Source organism: Trichosurus vulpecula, chromosome 2, assembly GCF_011100635.1.
Source record: "Trichosurus vulpecula isolate mTriVul1 chromosome 2, mTriVul1.pri, whole genome shotgun sequence".
NCBI classification, from domain to species: Eukaryota; Metazoa; Chordata; class Mammalia; order Diprotodontia; family Phalangeridae; genus Trichosurus; species Trichosurus vulpecula.
The window spans coordinates 329,327,408-329,350,083 of NC_050574.1; the positions used below are offsets into that span (position 1 = coordinate 329,327,408).

General features: G+C 37.1%; 1 protein-coding gene across 6 annotated transcripts in view; it reads left to right on the top strand.

Annotated features, from left to right (window-relative positions):
• The window catches only part of LRCH3 (leucine rich repeats and calponin homology domain containing 3), a 158,832-nt gene that overhangs the window by 84,624 nt on the left and 51,532 nt on the right, over positions 1-22,676 (top strand). For all 6 annotated transcript variants that reach the window (XM_036743308.1, XM_036743312.1, XM_036743307.1 and 3 more), the window contains exons 7-9: positions 16,527-16,620; positions 19,181-19,301; positions 21,811-21,959. In XM_036743308.1, coding sequence (XP_036599203.1) covers positions 16,527-16,620; positions 19,181-19,301; positions 21,811-21,959 — 364 coding nt within the window. The remainder of the gene's footprint in view (positions 1-16,526; positions 16,621-19,180; positions 19,302-21,810; positions 21,960-22,676) is intronic.

Genomic DNA, 22,676 nt, shown 5'->3' on the forward strand with positions numbered 1-22,676 from the left:
GTATGGCGCATTCCAGTGCCCAGGTGGAGGCTGTGCTCAAGAACAACAAGAGGTCTCTGACACATTCCAGGGCACACCCAGACCCACACTGAGGCACTGCACTGTGGACATTTGCCAATGGGCACCTTTTTAACACACTACCCAGTCTCGGGTCACAGATCCAGGTCTAAGTGAAAAGGGGACGTGCACACTACAGTAGCATCCTGTGTAGAATCCCTGGTCAGGGTACAGAGAAAACTGGAAGGTTAGAAGCTATCAGTAGCAGCAGTGGGGCTCATACTTTAGGTGAAAATCAGGGTCTCACTTCCAATGTCTAACTTAGTCTGCAAAGGAATAACCAAAGTGGGAATCCCAAACCCAAAGGGAGCCACGATTCTGCCCCTCTGAGCTGACAGAGCTTTCTACTTGATTGATAGAGTTGGAGTACAACAGCTATTTTCTCTTATTCAGAACCAAAGTCGTGTCAGGAATTTGCAGAGGTCAGACCCAGGGGATGGCAATAAAATTTTGCCCTTGATCAGACCACTTGGAACCACTGAAAGTTTGCCGGTCCTCAGTCTATCCCTGAAATCCTTGAATAGCACCATACTCAGTACTTCAAGAAAGCAGCAGTAGCACCAGCCCAGACCTTCACTCCAAAAGTGCTGCAGAACCTAGCCTTAACATCAAGGCCAAAGTCAAGAAGTAATTGAGAAGAATGGACAAACAAAAAAGAACACCTGCTCCTCCCCCAGTAATGAATTGTTACAGTGACAGGGACACTAAAGACACAAATGCAGAAGAGAATGACTTCAAAATATCTACAAGATACAGCATTTAAAGGTTTGCAAAGTGCTTCGTATATGTTATCTCTTCATTTTTGAGTTCTGAACTTAAACGTCCCAAAAGGGTATGAGAGAAAAACTCAGATTGAGTAAAAATTCAACAAGAATTCTTAGAAGAGGTGAAGCAAGAATTTTTTTTAAAGTTTAAAAATGTTTTCATAAATGGAGTGAGAGCACTTAAGAAAAAAATTGGAAAATTAATGAGAGCTATGGAAGAACAAATTGGAAAGGGAATTAGCAGCTTGACACAAGAGATATAAAACATTGCCCAGGCTACAAACTATCTGAAAATTAGAGTAGACCAAATCGCAGCCAATGATTGCAAAGTGCAGAGGCTGAAAAAAATAGAAGAAAATGTAAGGTATCTCATAGTAAAACAACTGACAAGGAAAACAAATCACAGAAGGGAAAAAAAATTTTGGAGGCAATCAGGGTTAAGTGACTTGACAGGGTCTGAGACTGGAAGGAGGAAAAATGTAGGAATCATTGGACTGTCTGAACTATAACCCTCTCTCTCAAAAAGAGTCTAGACATCCTTTTTCAAGAAATCTTAGAAGAAAATTGCCCAGACCTCTTAGAACCTGAGGGCAAAGTAGATAGGGAAAGAACCAACTGGTCGTTTCCTGAAAGAAACCCCCAAATGAAAATTCTCAGGAACATCGTAGCGAATATCCCGAGTTACCAGGTCAAAGAAAAACTGCTGTGAGCAGGCACCAGAACAAAAGAATTCAAGTGCAAAGAGCCACAGTCAAGTGGCCTATTCCAAAACTTTACCAAAAATGTCAGCCAGAAGCCCATGGGCATTATAATAAAGAGGACTGACGACAAAGCTGGCACAGAAAATCAAGCCAGAAACTTCTCAGTATAACCAGGGTCCAACCAGAAATACTTGTAGCCTGCAAGGCTCTGTTCTTGAGTTCTGCAAGTTTGGAGGACTCTTCCAAGAAAGCCTCAAAACTTTTCTACCAGGGAAAACAATAGACTCTAAATGTAATATAGGGCTTCCAAGAATTTCTGATGAATAGACGAGCTGAATGGGAACTTTGAAATGCAAACAAAGGGAGTTAAATAAGAATGAGAGGACCTACAGGTGGTTTTCTTCTTTTCTGAGAGTTTTAAGAGGGGGAACGAAAAAGGGGGTATGCGAAATAAAAGGAATATACTAGTATCTAAAGGAGGAAACAGGAGGTGAAACTTGTTACTTCTCATAATTAGGATGTCTGAGAAGAGCATTATACATTCATAGAGAAATAATAATTATGGTAGCTGTCTTTTACATAGCACCTACTATGTGCAGATACCATGCTAATATTATCTCATTTGATCCTCACAACCGACCTAGCAGGTAGTTGCTATTATTATCCCTGTTTTGTAGATGGGGAAACTGAGGCAGAGGTTAAGTGACTTGTCCAGAGTCACACAATTAGTAAGTGTTTAATGCTAGAGTTGAACTCAGATCCTCCAAGCCCAGCGCTCAACTGACACCAGGTGAACCTCACTCTAAATGGAACAAAGGATGGTTGAGCATGCACTTGGCACACACTAGTGGAGGCATTCAAGAGGCAAATAATGCAAAACAAGCTTTCTGATCCTGAAGCAGAAATTAAAAGGAAAAAAAAAACTACAAAGAGCTGTAAATTATAGGAGGTGCCCATCAATTGGAAAGCGGCTGAACAAATTGTGGTATGTGAATATAATGAAATATTTTTTACAACACAAAAAAAAATCATGAAAACTATGACTTCAGAAAATGCTGAGCGATATGAACACAGAATGTGAAATGACCAGAACCAGACAAACAGTATATAGGTGAATAACACCTTTCAAAGAGAAACAACTTGGTAAAACTTAAGGACTGTGATCAAAGCAATGAACAACCATTTCTCCAGAGCATCCTCCCCACCTTCTGACAGAGATAGGTGATAGACCTAAAGTATCAGTGGAGACCTACAGTTCAGACATGGCTACTTTGTGTATTTTTTTTACTTGGCTTTGCTTATTTGTTGCAAGGTGGTTTTTTACCCTGTTTTTGACTGGGGGAAAGAGATTGGGAAGAAAAGAAGGAAAGTTAGTAATGTTGATGTGAAAAAAGAGGGCTGCTAAAACATTTTTTTTAATTGGACAGAACAAAAGGAAGTTCAGAAGGAAACATGTGATCAGGACAGTTTTGAAAGGAACATACTGAATTTATTCTGTACTGAAAAAAAATGAGCAGGGTGGGATTGAAATTCATTGTTTCATGTAGAGTTATACAATCTTTTTTTGCTTTTGTTGTAATATTCTGTTGTATGCATGGAAATACCCTTTTGGGATGTTTAAGCTCGGAGATAACATATATGAAGCACTTTGCAAACCTTCAAATGCTGTATAAATGTTGTTGTCGAGTCATTTCAGTCATGTCCTACTTTTTGAGTCTTCATGACCCCATTTGGGGTTTTATTGGCAAAGGTACTGCAGTGGTTTGCCATTTCCTTCTCCAGTTCATTTTACAGATGAGGAACTGAGGGAAACAGGGTTAAGTGACTTGCCCAGGGTCACACTGCTGGGAAGTGTCTGAGGCCGGATTTGAACTCAGGAAGAGGAGTCTTCCTGACTCCAGGCCCAGCACTCTATACATTGCACCACCTAGCTGCCCCAGATATCAGATAGGCATTGTTTAGGTGCTGGCTAGAGATGCAAGTTTTTGCCCTCAACTTCCTTATGTCCTACTGAGAGAAAAATAGCTTTTACACACATACATGCATGCAAAATGTGTAGAGTAAATTTAAAGTAATTTCAGGGAGAGGAGAAGAAAACTCACAACTGGTGGGACCAGAAGGTGCCTTCTTTAGGAAGTGGCACTTGAGCTTTGAAGGAAGTGATGTATTTTGGGGAGCAGTCAAGGGGAGCATTCCGGGCATGGGAGACATGCTGTGCAAAGGCACAAAGGTGAGAAGCAGAATGATGTGTGTGTGGAACAAGAAGTAAGCCAGTAAAAACAAAGTCATTGTATTTACTGGGATGTAGAGTGCATTTGGTAGGGGAGTAGTATTGTGATCAGTTAAGAAAGATAGGTAGGAACCAAATTATGACATGCTTTAAAGAACTTGTAATATTTATTTTTAAAAATTTTTTTATTGTATCTTGAAGCAGTGGTGAACGGTGAAGTGACATACTAAGTATCGTACTTTAGAAATTCCAGTTTAGCTACAATGTGGAAGATAAATGGAGGAAAATGGAGACATGAGGAAGCTTTTGCAGTAGGACAGGCAAAAGCTTGTTGAGGTTTGGTTTGAGTGGAGAGAAGGGAATGGATGCAGGAGATGTTGTGAAGTAGAATCAACAAGATTTGCCACCTGACTAGTAGTTCTTACTGTTAAATTCTTTTCCTGTTTTTACTGCATCTTTTATTCCTTCCATCCTCTTACTATAGGCATTCTCTGTCCTCCCCTGTCTTCTTTATATAGTCTCTCCCATGATTGTCTCATTTGTACCCTCATCCTCAATTATGTATGACCTGTTTACGCTTACCAGATCTTTTCTCCAACCTGACCTGTCTTCCAAGTTTCAGATTAGAATCTGAAGTTTCCAGCTGGACACCTCCACTTGAATCAGTCAACCAAGAAATATTTATTAAGCACCTCTTAAGTGTCAGGCACTGTGCTAAGTACTGGAGATGCAAAAAGAAACATAAGACAGTCCATACCCTCAAGGAGCTTGCATTCTAAAGGGGGAGACAGTATGCCAACAAATATGGATACAAACAAGCCATATTCAGGATAAATAAGAAATAATTAACAGAGGCAGGACACTAAAATTAAGAGGAGTTGGGAGAAACTTCCTGTAGAAGGTGGAATTTTAGTTGGGTTAAGGAAGCCAGGTGGAGTTGAGGAAAGGGGGCATTCCAGGCATGAGGGACAGCCAGAGAAAATTCCCAGAGCTAAGAGATGGAGTGTCTTATTCTTGGAAGAGCCAGCAGGCCATGGTCATTGTAACAAAGAGTTCATGTCAGGGAATAAGGAATAAGACTGGGAAGATAGAAAGGCATAAGGTATAAAAGTCTTTCAATAGCAAAGAGAGCATTTGTATTTGATTCTAGAGAAAATAAGGAGCCAATGAAGATTATTGAATAGGGGAGTGACATGATCAGATGTATGCTTTAGGAAAATCACTTTTGTGACTGAATGGAAGATAAATTAGAGTGGAGAGAGACTTGAGGCCAGCAGGCCCACAAATAAGCTTTTGCCAGTAGTCCAGGAGTGACCTTTAGGAGAGTGGTGGCAGTGTCAGAGAGAAGGGGGCATATTCAAGAGATATTGCAGTGGTGAAATTGTTCAGCCTTGGCAACAGATTGGATTTGAGAGGATGAGAGACAGTAAGAAGTCAAGGATGACTCCTAGGTTGTGATCTTGAGAGACTGGGAGGATTGTGTTGCCCTTTATGATAATAGAGAAGGTAGGAAGGGGGAAGAAGCTAATGATTTTGGACATGTTGAGTTTGGGGTGTTTGCTGGACATCATTTCAAGGTGTCTGCAATGCATTTGGAGATGCAAGATTGGAAATCATTAGAGAGATTGGGGCAGCATAAATAGATTTGAGAATCATCGGTATAGAGGTAGGATCAGTATAGAGATCTTTGGGAGCTGATGAGATCACCAAGGGGTAATATGGAGGGGGAAAAAAAGAGGGCCCAGGATAGAACCCTGAGGGATACCTGTTGTAGAGGGTGTGATATGGATGAGGATCCAGCAAAGGAGACATGGAATGGTCATATAGGTAGGAGAACTAGGAGAGAATGGTGTCCTGAAGACCTAAGAGGAGAGGGTGATCAGCAGTGTCAAAGACTGCAGAGAGGTCAAGGAGAATGAGGATTGAGAAAAGACTATTGAATTTGGCAGCTAAGAAATTGTAGGTAACTTTGGAGAGGGCATTTTGGGTGGAATGATGAGGTTTGATGCCAGATTGTAAGAGGTTAAGAAGAGTGAGAGGAGAAAAAAACGGAGGCACCTATTGTAGATGGCTTTTTCTAGGAGTTTAGCTATTAAGAACAGAAGAGATACAGGATGATAGTAAGTACTGGAAGAATCCAGTAAGGGTTTTTTTTTTTCAGGATGAGGAAGACATAAACATAGGCATGGACAATAGAGAGAGAACCAGTAGACAGAGATTGAAAATAAGTGATTAAAAAAAATTAAGTATTAGAGTAGAGATGATAGAGAGGGACAGTCAGTAAGAGAAGATGAGATTGAATGGGATTGCTTGATCAGGTGGAAGAGTTAGCTTTAATAAGGCCACCTCATCATGTGATACAGAGGTAAAGGAAGAGAATTGCAGAAGGCATCTGAGTGATAGGACATGAGGAGGAGGGAACTCACAGGGAATGGCCTCAATTTTGTATGTAAAATATGAAGTAGGGTTCTCAGTTGAGGGAGGGAGGGAGAGGGAGCCATGGGAGATTTGAGGAGGGATGAAAAGGTTTGGAAGAGTCACTGTGGAGAGTAGGAAAGTGCGGTTTAGTAGGACTGCCTAGGAGCAGTGAGGCCCAGTTGAAGCTATGTAACATTAATGTGTTTGCCCTATTTACATACAAATTTGAATGACCTATTGTCACTTCAAGTTCAATAGTCTTTAAACAGATTCATCATCTTTTCTCTAAAACTTGTTCCTCTTCATGGCTTCCTTATTTTTGTTCATCGTATCAGGTCCTGATCATAGTTGCAAACTAAGTTTAACTTCTCTCTACCCGTTCCCCTCCAATTCATCCAAGCTTTCTTCTTTTGTTCTTTTTTTTTTTTGCATGCAAAACCTTTTATTTTTTGTTTTTGAACAACTGTTTTTAAAACTTTGAGTTCCAAATTCTCTCCCCTCTTCCCTCCCCACCCACCCTCCCTAAGAAGGCAAGCAATTCAACATAGGCCATATGCATATCATTATGTAAAACCCTTCCACAATACTCATGTTGTGAAAGACTGTATTTTGCTCCTTCCTAACCTATCCCACTTTATCCAATTTTCTCCCTTGAGCCTGTCCCTTTTCAAAAGTGTTTGTTTTCGATTACCTCCTCCTCCTATCTGTCCTCCCTTCCATTGTCCCCCCTTTTTAATCTTCTTCCTCCTTCTTTCCTGTGGGGTAAGTTACCCAATTGAGTGTGTATGGTATTCCCTCCTCAGGTCAAATCCTATGAGAGCAAGATTCACTCATTCCCTATCACCTGCCCCCTCTTCTATTCCTACAGAACTGCTTTTTCTTGCCACTTTTATGCAATATAATTTACCCCATTCTGTCTCTCCCTTTCTCCCTCTCTCAGTATATTCCTCTCTCATCCCTTAATTTGATTTTATTTTTTTAGATATCATCCCTTCATATTCAACTCACCCTGTGCCCTCTATCTATCTATCTATCTATCTGTATACACACACACACATACATATATACATATATATATATACATATATATATATACATATATACATATTCCCTTCTGCTACCCTAATACTGAGGTCTCATAAATTATGCACATCATCTTTCCATGTAGGAATGTAAGCAAAACAGTTCCACTTCAGTAAGTCCCTTATAATTTCTCTTTCTTATTTACCTTTTCATGCTTCTCTTGATTCATGTGTTTGAAAGTCAAATTTTCTGTTCAGCTCTGGTCTTTTCACTGGGAAAGCTTGAAAGCCCTGTATTTTATTGAAAGTCCATATTTTGCCTTGGAGCATGATACTCAGTTTTGCTGGGTAGGTGATTCTTGGTTTTAATCCTAGCTCCATTGACCTCTGGAATATTGTATTCCAAGCCCTTCAGTCCGTTAATGTAGAAGCTGCCAGATCTTGTGTTATCCTGATTATGTTTCTACAATGCTCAATTTGTTTCTTTCTGGCTGCTTGCAGTATCTCCTCCTTGATCTGGGAGCTCTGGATTTTGGCTACAATGTTCCTAGGAGTTTTCTTTTTGGGATCTTTTTGAGGAGGTGATTGGTGGATTCTTTCAATTTCTATTTTACCCTCTGGCTCTAGAATATCAGGGCAGTTCTCCTTGATGATTTCTTGAAAGATGATATCTAGGCTCTTTTTTTGATCATGGCTTTCAGGTAGTCCAATAATTTTTAAGTTATCTCTCCTGGATATATTTTCCAGGTCAGTGGTTTTTCCCAGTGAGATATTTGACATTGTCTTCCATGTTTTCATTCCTTTGGTTCTGTTTTATAATATCTTGATTTCTCATAAAGTCACTAGCTTCCACTTGCTCCAGTCTCATTTTTAAGGTAGTATTTTCTTCAGTGGTCTTTTGGACCTCCTTTTCCATTTGGCTAATTCTGCCTTTCAAGGCATTCTTCTCCTCATTGGCTTTTTGGAGCTCTTTTGCCATTTGAGTTAGTCTGTTTTTTAAGTTGTTTTCTTCATTATTTTTTTCAGTATTTTTTGGGTCTCCTTTAGCAAGTCATTGAGTTGTTTTTCACAGTTTTCTTGCATCATTCTCATTTCTCTTCCCAGTTTTTCCTCTACTTCTCTAACTTGCTTTTCCAAATCCTTTTTGAGCTCTTCCATGGCCCGAGACCAGTTCGTGCTTTTCTTGGAGGCTTTTGATGTAGGCTCTTTGAATTTGTTGACTTCTTCTGGTTGTATGTTTTGGTCATCTTTGTCACCAAAGAAAGATTCCAAAGTCTGAGACTGAATCTGAATGCGTTTTTGCTGCCTGGCCATGTTCCCAGCCAACTTACTTGGCTTGAGTTTTTCAGCAGGGTATGACTGCTTGTAGAGTAAAGAGTACTTTGTTCCAAGCTTGAGGGGCTGTGCTGTTGTTTTGAGAGCTATTTCTACACAGCAAGTTTCGCCACACCAGCACTCCTCCTTCCCCAAGAACCGCCAACCAGGACCTGACCCAGATCTTAAGCTGGCTCTGCACTCCTGCTCTGATCCACCACTTAATTCCTATCACCAGGTGGGCCTGGGGCCAGAAGCAACTGCAGCTGTAGTTCTGTAGCTGCATCTCCCCCGCTGCCTCTCAAGGTGGTGGCCAAACCACGAACTCCTATCACTCTGTCCCCAGCAGCTTTTCCCACTAACCTTCTCTGTTGTCTTTGGCGTTTGTGGGTTGAGAAGTTTGGTAACTGCCACAGCTCGCTGATTCAGGGTGCTAGGGCCCACTCCACCCAGCTCCCGGTCTGGTTAGTCCTGCCATTGCCCACGCTGGGCTCTGCTCTGCTCCGCTCCCAGCTCCGTGCGCAATAGACCTTACCCAGAGACCATGCAGGCTGTCCTGGACTGGAGCCCTGCTTCCTTCTGCTATTTTGTGGGTTCTGCAGTTCTAGTATTTGTTCAGAGCCATTTTTTATAGGTTTTTGGAGGGACCTGGTGGGGACCTCATGCAAGTCACTGCTTTCCACCATCCAAGCTTTCTTAATGTTGCAGGGGTAACTTTGCTCAACAATCAGTGTTAAATGATGCATAAAATATAGTGGCTGATTCCTGCCAAAGCTGTTTTCACTGTCATGGAGAATGCTCAAATAAAGAAAAGGATTTCCTGTAGAGTGTGAAATTCTGTAGCAGCTTTTATTTGTGAATGACATTGTATTGGTTGTGTCAAATCCCTCAATATATTACGGTCTTTTTAATTAGATCTGCAGCCATTGGAAAAGGTATCTACCTAACAATCTACAAAATAAAGCCAAATGAATGACTATGATATATATTTGGCTTGATGGTTTCTGGAATTAGTCCGTGGGGATATATATATTTTGGACAGACATAATAAATTTACCAAAACTGAATAGAAGAAAGAAGATTGAATGGATTGTTTTTAAGAAATGGTACAGCTCTTTAAACAATCCCAGTATTTTCCTTGTGTTTCTAAATCACCACTAGGCAAATTCTGGAACTCCACAATCTCAAAATAATTAAATTCAAAATCACCCAAAGGATGGCTTCTTGAGCAAATTATTAAGCAAGAACAGTAGAGCATAAGTAAAATAGAATCCGTATTTATTCCTTTGGGTTACGTACCTATTTGACAAAATGTTCATGTTATTTTTATGTATTCTGTCGTGCAGTTTCACTTTCATACGAAAACATGAATACATTTTCCATTTAGACTTAAAAGTTAAGGATTTGTTTATCCAAGTTGTAAATATTATGAAGTTGTATTTGGTTTGCTTTATTTTTGAACAAGTAATAAGTTGCTTTTTTTTCTGAAATATCAAACATCTTACAAATATACCTATATTTTTGTTCCCTCCCACTCCACACCCCCTCCCCATTCATTTTTAACATTCAGTGATAAGGGCCTATCATATTTCTTCCCTGGGGTGTCAGATGCCAGCTTCACAACTGTGTCACTATCACCTGCCATCTTTAGAGTGTCCAACAGTTGTCACTGTTGATGCAATTGGATCACCAGCTGACTGATTGGACTGCTGTTAGTCATTATTGATTTGTGTAGTCCCAGTCTCAGCTTAAAGGAACATGAACTTTTTCAAATGTAAAGTTTTAAAGTAAAAAGGGCTTTTCCTCTTTTCATGCATATTGGCAATTTTAAGCTCTGTGGGCTTGTGTTCAAAAACCTAGTAAGTAAATTCTTGGTTATTTGTTTAAAAGATTATATGCTTAAAGTAATGCAGCTAATTAAATATTTTATGGTATTTACATTTAAATAACTAAATTCAACACATACACTGGCATAACTTCAGCACGTGCCTCTAAGTCTCCATCAGGATTCTTTCTTTATCCCCTTACTCTCCTTCATTTTCTCACATACATGTGTCTGGTTAATGTGTACTATTTTTCTGGTTCCATTTTTTTCCCCTGCTTCGCAGTATTTCAGAGTGAACTTTCCAAATTACTTTATATTTCTCATTCTTGTCAATCTTAATTGTATATACCACAACATATTTGAATATTTCCCTGTTGCTGGATATTTAAATTGCTTCTAGTAGTTTTTTTTTTTTTTTGCAGTTACAGATATGCTGGTATGAAAATTTTGAAGAAGTAGCTATTTTTAAACCTTTGCCAACTCTCAGGGTTTTTTCTTACTGATGTTTTTATCAGCATTTAGAACCGACATCATCTTGATTGCATATACAGAATACAAAAGGTCCTGCTTTCAAGGTTACTTTTTAGAAAAATTATTTTAGAAATAGACTGATGCATTAACAAAGAAATGAGGGAAGGAGATTTTTATTACTCTTTTATGGTAGAAAAATTAGGAAGAGGATTTTTAAAATCACTAATTGTTTTAAAATTAAAGAATCACAAATGATATATTGGTCACACTTACTAATATTTTTTATTACCTCAGGAAATTTAAGGAGTAATTTAAATTTTTTGTATTTTTCATGAATGTTATTATGTCCTCATGAAAATGACACAGTTGTCTAAGACCAAACTGCTTGCTGTACACTACCAAAAGAAAGTTAATGTAAAATTCATTCTTCTCTCTCTAGCCATCCTCCACTCAAAAAAAAAAATACTGTTTATTACAAAGGCAGCACTGCTTAGTTACCAGAAGACTGGTCTCAAAGCCAGTAAGAACTAGGTTCAAGTCCCACCTCTGACACATATTGGCTTTGTGACACTAGTCAAATCACTTAACCAGTCTGTGCTTAGGGCAGCTCCCCAAAGACTGTAGTAATAAGTTATGGTGAAGGTGCTGATCTTCATTAGTAGAGGGAGTTTCCTTATCTAGAAGTTACCTAAACCAATGAAATTCCAGATCTTATCCTTACTGAGAGATTTTAGTGTTCAGTTCAAACAGATTTACTAAATAATAAGGTCAGCTTGTGAAGAAATAAATCTCATATTGTAAATTTGTATTTGAGGCTGCCCTGTAGATGAGAAAGTACATGTTTACAATTTGAAAATATCTGATAATGTTAGTATGAATGTTTTACTAATTCCAAGTACTTAATGAAGTAGTCAGTGAGCATTTATTAAGTGTCCACTATGAACCAAGAACTATGTCGGCCACTGCTGAAACAATGACAAAGTCTTTGCACTCATTCCATTGGGGGATATAGTTACATAAGTACTTATATCACATATATATATATATATATACATACACACACACACACACATGTATATATATAAAATAAATAATAATAGCTAACATTTATATCATGCTTATTATGTGCCAAGTACTGTGCTAAATGCTTTAATATGATTTGATTAAATTTGGTTCTCACAACCACTGTGGGAGGTAGGCAGTATTATTATCCAGATTTTACTGATAAGATTAAATGCCTAGAGTCACACAGCTAAGTGTCTGAGGCCAGATCTGAATTCAGGTCTTCTGATTCCAGGCTTAGCAGTCTATTCACTCTGCCACTTAACTTTCTAATATAAATATAATAAATAAATATAAGTACTTCTTGCTAAGTTATCTACTTCAGTGGAGGAAAACAGCCCAGCTTTCACATACCTGCAATAAAAATCTGAAAATAGCACTAGACTAAGTATTAAGTAATCTTGTGAGAAACTATATTGTGACATCATCTACCCCAGAATTTAAGAAAAAGGAAAAAAAAGCCAGCCAGAAGCCCATAAGCAGTAGTAAAGGGTACACACTAGAAAAGGCAGTGTCAGTATAAGGCAGGCAAGATAGAAGTTTGCTGATATTGTTGTACCAGAAGCAAGCGAGACACACCACAGAGTATAAGTTTTAAGTGGAGAATTTATTAGCCGGCGGCCATCGGGGTACGGCACCACAAATCAATGGCCAATGTGTTGGGGTGATGGCTTGGCTTATATAGGATATGGGGGTACAGAGTGGGGGGAAAAACAGGAACAAAGGTCCTGGCTAATCAAAAGATTCAGTCAGGTTATTGTACTAGTGGGATAATCTCATTTACAATTCTTTGGTGGAGTCATGGAGTCCCAGGGATATCTCCCAGGAAGGGTCTGTCAAGTTATCTCTCAGTGGGATGGTCCTATCTACTGACATTCCTTGGTGGAGTCATGGAGTCCCAGGGGGTTTGCTAAATGCCAAAGATATCTGAGACCATTCTTTCTGGGGGTGCTTGTCAGTAGCTAGGGGTTTCTCAGGGGTTCCTAATTTTCCTTGTATTACAGTATGACCTGAGGCTTAGCTGCTACATAGGAGTAGGGAGCTCCCACAAAAAAGGCCCCAACGATGGTTGCAAATAGTGGTGTACTAGAACTGATTCATACCAAGAGCTCATTGTTAAATTTTCAATGTGAGCGTTTATACCTTGGAAGGCAACACATACTACAAATTAGGGCTTAAGTGATTTTTTGTTGTTGATGATTGTCTAGATGTAAGTATTGGAGACAGTGTTAATAGTGCAGATTAAACTAAAAAGTGTTTAATGCATACATTTTTTTTGAGAGCCAGTCATTAAACATTGACCCCCTGATTGTGAATCTACTGCATCAGCTTTGGAAGTGACTATGAGCTGCAGCAGTCAGCCCAGGCATGGCAGTGTTCTTGACTGTGACCTGCAGGGCCAGAGGTTCTGAAGTGTCTAGCTCTTTATCCTGATGCTCAAGATATGTATATATAGATAGATAGATAGATATAGATAGATATATAGATATAGATATATAGAGAGAGATATATAGATATAGATATATATAGATATAGAGATAGATATATTGTATGTATAGCTGTATATATAGTACTCTGAAGTTCAGAGATCTAGGGGACCCTAAAATATGCTGGCACTTAACTTGAGAAATGGAGGTCAGCTGACCCAGATGAAGACCCAGCCAGACTGATTGCCCCACTCCATCTGAAAAAATAAAGCGTGAGATGGAGCCTGGCCCAAATACAAAGCCTCGATTCCATAACGGAGACTGAAGATATAAGAAGAAAACACAGACTACTGCAGAAAAATTAGAGTGAATCCAGAGATACCCAAAAATCCAACCTAGAAGAAAAGACCAGTTCCACAATTTTATGCATAGACTCAAAGGGGGAAAAAGGATTTTCTACTTGAACTACATGAATACCTAAAAAAAAAATGAAGCAAAAGACAAAAAGTGAAATAAGAGCCCTGGAGAAAAGAATTGGAAAGAGAATAAACAGTTCAGAAGAGAAAGTGATAGCAACAAATTAAAATGAATTCCCAGAAAACTGGCGTAGACCAACCAAATCATTGAGTCATGAGGCAACAAGAAATATTGGAACAAAATCAAAATATTGAAAAAAGAAAAAGAAATGTAAAGTATCTGCTACCAGAAACAGCCTACCTGGAAAATAGATCAAGGAAAAATAATTTAGGAATTATTGGACTCCTTCAAAACCATAATTTTTTTTCAAAAATTTGAATACCATGTTTCAAGAAATGATAAATGAAAAACTGCCTGTTTCTGTTAAAGCCATAGGGCAAAGTAAAAATAGAAAAAAAATCACCAATCATCTGCTGAAGGGAATATCAAAAGGAAGAATTTCTAGGAATATCATAGTCATAATTCAGAGCTTCTATCCAGGCCAAAGAAAAAAATACTCCAAGCAGTCAGAAAGAAAGGTTTCAAATACCACATTCAAAATCATATAAGACCTTGCCATTTCTACAATGACAGGAGATCTTGAAATATAATGTTCCAGAAGGCAAAAGCTATAGGTTTTACAATCAAGAAGAATTTATCCTGCAAACCTGAGTGTAATCCTAGAGTGAAAAAGTTCATTTTTAATGGAACAGAGGACCTTCAAAAATTACTTGTGAAAATACCAGAATTGAATAGGAACTCTGAAATGAAAACACAGCAGTCAAGCAAAACCTAGAAAGGTAAGTTTATTTGAGCAATTGGAAAGGGCTATATAATAATAAAATGCTGACATTGTAATGGGGAAAAAGAAACAATATCCCTTCAGAGCCTTAGGAAGTTAAAGAAGAAAAATACATTCTGGAAGTGGACTAAACCTTTTCAGAGGGTTTTAAAGAGGAGAAAGAGAAAGGAAGATAAAAGGAAAACACTAATATAGAAAAAAGAGCGGTTTGTGGTTAAAAGGGAGATTAATACCCGAGAAGAGTTTCAAGCTAAATAAACTTACTGATCCTCAAGGAAGAATTGAAAGGAAAAAAAGTAGAAACTGAATGCCCATCACTTGGTAAATGGCTTAAGTCAGACTGTGGTATGTGAATGTAATGGAGTATTATTGTACCATAAGTTCTGAAAAAGACAATTTTGGACTTTCTTGGGAAGAAGACTTATGAACCGATGATGCACAGTGAAGTGGAACTCCAATGGTCTTTTTTTGGCTTTCTTTTTTGGCATCATTCCCCAACAAATACTGTGCCACCCCAATTAAAAATGGGGGCAGGGGAGGAAATTCTTATAACAAATAAGCCTTGAGAATACAACAAATCCACACAGTGTCAATGTGTAAAAATGTACTTTTCTTTCTGCACCATGACCCTATCACCTGTCTTTAAGAAAGTGAGTAATATGCTTCATAACAGAAGTATTGTGGAGAGCTCCACATGATTGGTCATTAAACTCTGCTTAAGTTCTTCAAAGTTGTTTTTCTTAACAATGTTGTTATTACGTAAATGCCAAACAAGAAAGCTGAAATAAAGGCCATTGGAGCATTTTTTTTTATTCCCAGAAGAGAACAGAAGAAAGTAGAGAGAAGCAGAATAGCTTTGAACAAAGCATGTTGCAGCAAAAAAATCAAAGCTACCTGTAGTCATATGAAAAAAATGTTCTAAATCACTATCGGTTAGAAAAATGCAAATTAAAACAACTCTCAGGTAACACCTGATTGGCTAACATTACAGAAAAGGAAAATGGCAGGTGTTGGAGGGAATATGGGAAAATTAAGACATTAATGTGCTGTTGGTGGAATTGTGAACTAAGCCAACCATTCTAGAGAGCAATTTGGAACTGTGCCCAAAGGACACAATACTACAACTAGGTCTGTATCCCAAAGAGATTAAAAAAAAAAAGGGAAAAGAACCTATTTGCACAAAATCCTTATGATGGATCCAATGATCCAAGACAATTCTGAAGGACTTATGATGGAAAATGCTATCCACCTCCAGGGCAAGAACTAATAAGAGTCTGAAAGCAAATCAAAGCACAGCAGTTTTCACTTCATTTTTTTCATAGTTTTTTTTTGGGGGGGGGGCAGGAAGGGGTCCTGTGTTTTCTTTCACAATATGACTAATATGGAAATGTTTTGCATAATTGCACATGTATAACTTATATTGCTTTTTGTCTCAGGGAGGGGAAAAAAGAAAAAAGAAGAGAATGTGGAACTCAGTTTTTAAAAAAATGTTTTAAATTGTTTTACATGTAATTGGAAAAAATAAAGTATTATTTAAAAATGAAATATGTTGCATTTATTATATACTTCTAAAAAAGCCAATGGCATGGAATGGTGATTTATATTCTCATTTGCAATCCTCTTTTTAGATTCCACTTTGTACATGGAAATGCTAATTTTTGTTATTGTAAGAATTAATTTAAAAAAAATAAATACAAGGTAAATTTATGAAAGAAAAGGCATTTATATATAGCTGGAGGCATCAGAAAAGGCCTCACGTAGTAAATCACACTTGAGCAAAGTTTTGAAGGAAAATTGGGATTCTAAGAATCAAAAGTGAAGTCAAAGTGAATGCTTATTCAATTTTGCATTTATTTTGTACAAGCCACTGTATTCAGTGAATACTGCTGTTTGTTAATGCTATCACTTAATTTTGAAAAGTGCCACTTTTGACTTTGCTTTAGCAATGTATATTAATTGAAATTTATTTCTTCTCAGCCCTGAAGAATTATACTCAAGTCGTCCATATGGAGCCCTTGATTCTGGTTTTAATAGTGTGGACAGTGGTGATAAGAGGTGGTCAGGGAATGAAGTAAGTAAATTTTAAATATTCAGAGATAGGAGAATAAGAAAGAAAAATGGATTGTTTTCTAATTAATAGAACTAAAAACATTTTTTGCCATGCAACATGAAGTACTTATTTATATATGGCTATTATAAGCACTCACATACATATGCAAATGAACAAAATACTTAATGTTCTGAAAAAAAGACCACACTTACCCAAACCTTCAATCATGCTTGTGTAAAACAAAAGAATGTTCTCTAATTGAATTATAAAAGAATGGCAGTTAAAGCGATAAGGAAGAAAGAATAGTCATAATAAAAATAAATCAAGCATCAAATATCTTTATAATATGAGAAGACTTAAATGAACTGATATCAAATAAAGAAAGCAGAACTATAACATTATACACAATAATTAATGTACATGAAAATACTAAAAGGTATCACCTTTTTGTATACTTTTTGTATAGTGGTGAGGATATATTGGTGCAGAATATTACATTACAAGGTTGCTCTTTTGGTGAGTTTTGCTTATCTTTATTTTTGTTGGAAAGGAGGGGTCAATGGGAAGCTTATTGGGAAGTGACCACAGTGTCAAAAAAAAAAGTCAGTAAAACTTTTAGAGCCTATATATTTACACACACACACACACACACACACACACACACACACATTTATGTTGAAAGATGTAAAAAAAAATCACTATATTTTTGCATGGTAATTTTATGTCTTTTTTCAGCATATAACTGTGGCTTTTTTTTTTCTTTAATTTTAGCATGGTGGGCCAGTTAATATTCAGGAGCATTTGTACGAATAATCTAATTTGAATTAATTTAATATGTATGGCAGTCCTCAAAATAATCGGAACCCAGTTTAAACTCCTTTATGTATGGGGGAAAAAAACTCCACAAAATACAGATAAAATGCCTATTACCTTTTCGCTATATCATTAGTTCTAACACAATTAATCACAGTGGGCATTGGATAGATATACCAGAATTCACTAGTCAAAGAGTTAAGTAAGGAAAGAAACCAGCATTTATTGCCTACCATATTCCAGACACTGTGCTAAGTACTTCAGAACAGTTCTGGAAAGTAGGTGTTATTATTTGCCCTATTTTACAGTTGGATGAATTGGGGCAGACAGGTTAAGTGACTTGCCTAAAGTTAAGTGGCTAGTTATGTATATGAGGCCAAATTTGAACTCTGGTATTTCTTGCTCCAGGCCCAGTATATTCTATCCACTAAGCCACATATTTGCCTCTAATTAGATTAGCTGGTAGTGTGGTTTATTTCCCTTAACGGCTAATACGGGCCAGAGTCTTTTAGGTTTGTGTTATTCTTTGGGTTCTTGGTGCCAAAACACTGAAGGTTTTGGAGGCTAGGATCCTTCCAGGGAGAAACTTTATTGCTGCCTTTTAGAGATAGGAATGGGGTGTCTAAGCTTTCAAATCAATTCAGCAATTTAGTAATTATTTGTTTTATTTAGCAAGTACTCTGTGCAAAGCACTAATATTTGAGGGAGGTACAAACATAGTACAGTGCCTTATACATAGAAGGCACTTTAATTTGATCCCTCTATTCTTCTTTCTCTGATACATAGTCACACTCCTTCCTTGAGTCTCCCTTCTCCCTTTCATTACTATTTATTTTTGTGTGCCTCTGGCAGAGCAAATCAGCGACCTCCCTACCTCCCCAGCAAAACTCTTTAGACCACCTACTAGTTCAGGCTTCAGTTGTTCTCATTTCTGGTTTCTCAGAACAAAACGGAAAGAGTTGAATAAGACAGTGCCCAGGAACTATCCCAGGAACTGTTGAAGAAAAGGTGTTCTTAACTCTTTTCTGAGAGAGTCAAGGGGAAAGCATTTTAGATGGTGTATCACAGAAGTGTCATATCTGGTCCATATGTGGCATATCCTGAACTAGACTAAAATGTAATTGGGAAATGTTTAAGAAAATAATATATAGTACAACTTAGGTGATTTATGATTTTCTGCAAGAATACATTTCTATTTGAGTTTGACACCACTAGTATAGGGGACTGATTGGAAAACAACTATTTTCTGAAATTAGGATGACAAAGGTGGTTTATTGTAGTTTCTAGATGTTAGTTAACTATATAAGGAGAGGAAAGAAAAGTAAAACCGAATGAGTATTTGTTTCCAACTAATGAGATTGAAAAAGAAATCAACCTTATAACCACTTCTCCTCAAGAACCAATATTCTAGATAAATGTTGATAAAATTTTTCAACTTTATTTTTTCTGTTTTGTTTAATGACTGTATTGTAATAGTATCGATTTCTGTTTTTCAAGGTAATTCTATTGGGTTTCAGCTTTTTTAATTTTTTATTTAACCACCATTTATTATACTCTTTCTATAAAAAACATTTCTGAGCTGCCAACAGGTGACTTAAAAATGAACACAACACATACCTGAGTTGGACATTGGCTGTATCTGTTCATATATTTGGCTATTATGTACAAAATTTTCAGTTCACATTTAGATATTAATCCATGCTTCATATGTTTGCACTGACTGAAGTTAGAAATAATATTTCTTTATTGTCTTTAATATTTTGTAAAGCCCACAGATGAATTTTCAGATTTACCTTTGCGAGTAGCAGAGATTACTAAAGAACAGAGACTTCGAAGAGAAAGCCAGTACCAAGAAAACCGAAGCAGCACAGTGGTAACAAATGGTGGAGGTAAATATACATTAATGACATCTAAATTGTTCAATTTTATGTCTCCACAAACAGCTTTTTACATCTCCTTCCCTTTATTCTCTTTCCTGTAGTTTTCTTCTCTGTCTTTGCAGCCTTTTTCTTTTCATTTTTGATTTCAGAAACTTGTTTTATATGTGGATTAGATTCCATGTACAGCAGCACCATGATACAGTTTTAATTTTTGTTTCTTTCTATCTTAAAATAGTTTTTTCCTTCTTTTGATATTTTTCATATCCTTTGCTATTTGGGGGAAAATTTTAATGAAAAATAAAACAAAAACTTTTATGCTGTTGCTGTAAACATTTTAATCTCCTTTGAGCTTAATCATTGTCTTTTCCCCAAAATTATGCCCTTTCAGAGAGCATTTGGATCTTGATCTTATTTGCTTTATTAATTAAAAAGTGACCATTGCTCTGGGTCGAAGATTAGTAAAAGGGGGTTCTTGACTGCTGTCTCCCAAGTAATCCTCATGATAGCCTACTTGTTTAACCATTCTGTTCAGGTATCATTTATCTAGAAGTTTGTGATATCATTATGTCTTGTGCCTTAAAGATGGGAGGGACTTAGAGATCTTGCTCAGTCCTCTAGTTTTACAAATGAAGAAACTGAGGCCCACTGAGATGACATCAAGTACACTTGTTCATATTTTCAGTCCTAATGGTGATCAAGGAGCAGCTAATTGGCACAGTAGATTGAGTGCTAGGCCTGGAATCATAAAGACCTGAGGTCGAATGTGGTCTCAGACACTTCCTAGCTGTGTGACCCTGCGCAAGTCACTTAAACCTCTTTGCCTCAGTTTCCTCATCTGTATAATGAGCTGGAGAGGGAAATGGCAAACCACTGCAGTATCTTTGCCAAGAAAACCCCAAATGGGGTCACAGAAAGTCAGACATGACTGAAACAACTGAATAACAAACAGCAGAGATGATCAAAAATGACATCACATAATGATTTTCAGGAAATTGATAAGAAAACAGACTTTTCTCTGTGTTTCCTAAATTTTTTTTCTCCCCACTTCTTTTGAATGTTAGTTTCTTTTTTTTGGTTTTCCTCACTATCGGAAACATTTCTTCTGTCCCATTTCAGGTGCGTAACAATTCCTCAACAGTTTGTTATTTTAACAGTTCAGTTATTCCTTGTGATATTATTTTGGCTCTAGCATAGACTGGAAAATTTATAGTTTGGTTTTTCTGTGAGATCGGAATCTTTCCTCTTTTTGTTACTCACATATTAGTGATAATTTGGAAATTTATCTTTTACATTAATTTAATTTGGTGAGGTACCAGAGTTCCTGACCTGTGAGAAATGTGGAAACTATCTCCAGTCAGTTGCTGCCCTTATTTGCCTGGGGCTCACTGAGGAATTAAATGACTTACTGTGGTCACACAGCAAATCTTTTTCAGAGGCAGGACTAATACCCAGGTCTTTGTGATTCCAGTGCCAGCTCTCTATGCATTTTGCCATACTATTTGTAAATTGAAATGTGGAATTACATTAGAAACAAATCAGAAAAGAAAAATAGTTCTTAAATAAAAGAACAATTTATTTCCTTTACATTCAATTATTTAACTATTCTTTTAAAATGTACCCCAAAATTTGACGTGCAATGATAGACATACTGTTTACTACTTAGAAGCATCAACATACTTATACCTTATTAACATTTTTTCTTCTGCCATGCATTTTGAGAAGGAAAAAAGTTTCAGTTCCTCTCATATCTCTGTAAAACATCCAACACCAATCCCCCTGCTTCATAGTTGCACTAGTAATAATCCTGGGATCAGTAAAGTTATGTCTAAGCAGAATATTATTTGCCCTTATCAAGGTAAAAAAAGACTGAATTAGAGCTGCATCAGAATTTTTCCAACACGCTATATATATGAAAACTCATTCTTGAAACACTCATTCTTCTACCCTATCCAGTTTCTTTTCACTCTCTTCCCTCCTTTTCACTGCTTCCTAACTCAAGGGAAATAGGAAGAATTACATGGTTGTCAGTTATCTAGTGTACTTTTAATTCTATGAGGAGACATAAGCTATGAGCAGAACTCAAGGTGCTCGCTTCTCAAACAAGTACTTGAAAACAAATCCTAAATGTAAACAATATCTTTCAGTCACTTGAAAGTAAGCTGGCTCTCTCACAAGTATAGATAGCCTTATCCAAAACCATGAGGAATTGTCGAAAGAATGAAACAAGGATGAAAACACTCATAACAGTAACTTTGCCACTAATTGTTATATTCTTTCATAAAAGGGAAGGTAACTAAAATAAATTTTTCTGACAGTGCTTGTAGACTAGATCACAGACACACATATAACTTGATCTCCTTTTAAAATGGATAATATCAATGAAAGAGTGTGGTGGATCAGGAGTAGTCTGGAGGAGTCATTTAAGTAAATATGACACTTAATAGCTTCTGTTTCTTTCTCCACTGTTATCTAATCTGAATGCTTTTTCTGGTGTGCATATGTGTTTCTCTATGTCTAGTGGAACATGAACTGGATCAGATTGACTATATTGACAGCTGTGCTACAGAAGAAGAGGAGGAAGATATGAGGCAACCCAAGTGCCTGGATTCAGACAGCCTCAGCTCACAATTCACATCATATATTGAACAGCGGCGTATTTCTCATGAGGTGGTACAGATATTTAAACTCAAGTATGGTCCTATTCTCAGTAAAAGTCTCCGTGATAGTGTGAAATTCTGTAGTCTCAGGGTAACTATTGACAATATGATGTCATTCTTCAGGTATTAATATTGCTTTATTTTGTGAAAAATTAATTTTCAAATTTAATTCTCCAGTTCTGCAGGTATATTTTAAAAGCAGTTATTGAATCCAGCTAGGTTTTGAGTCCAGTTCTCAATCAAGGAAAATTGTTTCATAGTTAAGAAGGAGAATATATGAGATTCCCAAAGTAAGCTATGCCTGTTTGGTTGTGTTGTTTTTTTTCTTTATAATGAAGCAACTAAAAAAAACAATGCTTTTCCCTTTCTTATTGTATATTGACATGATCAATAATTACAAATAAAACTAAAATGTTGCCTTTTGGCAGCAGTCATTCAGTCAATAAACATGTATTAAGCACCAGCCATATGCCAGACACTGTGCTAAGCACTAAGGATACAAAAAGAAACAAAAGATAGTCCCATGAAAGAGCTTACAACCTAATGTAAACACTCAAGATAAAATAGGATTAAATTGTTAAGACTAAATGATATTTAATCACACAGAATATAAATTAATTGTCGGTAAAATTAACCATTTGGATATTCTTCAGTGAATTGTACAAAATGGCCTTAGCTAACAAATAGAGCATTCAGCCCACTGCCATCTGCAGAATGTCTTTTTCAA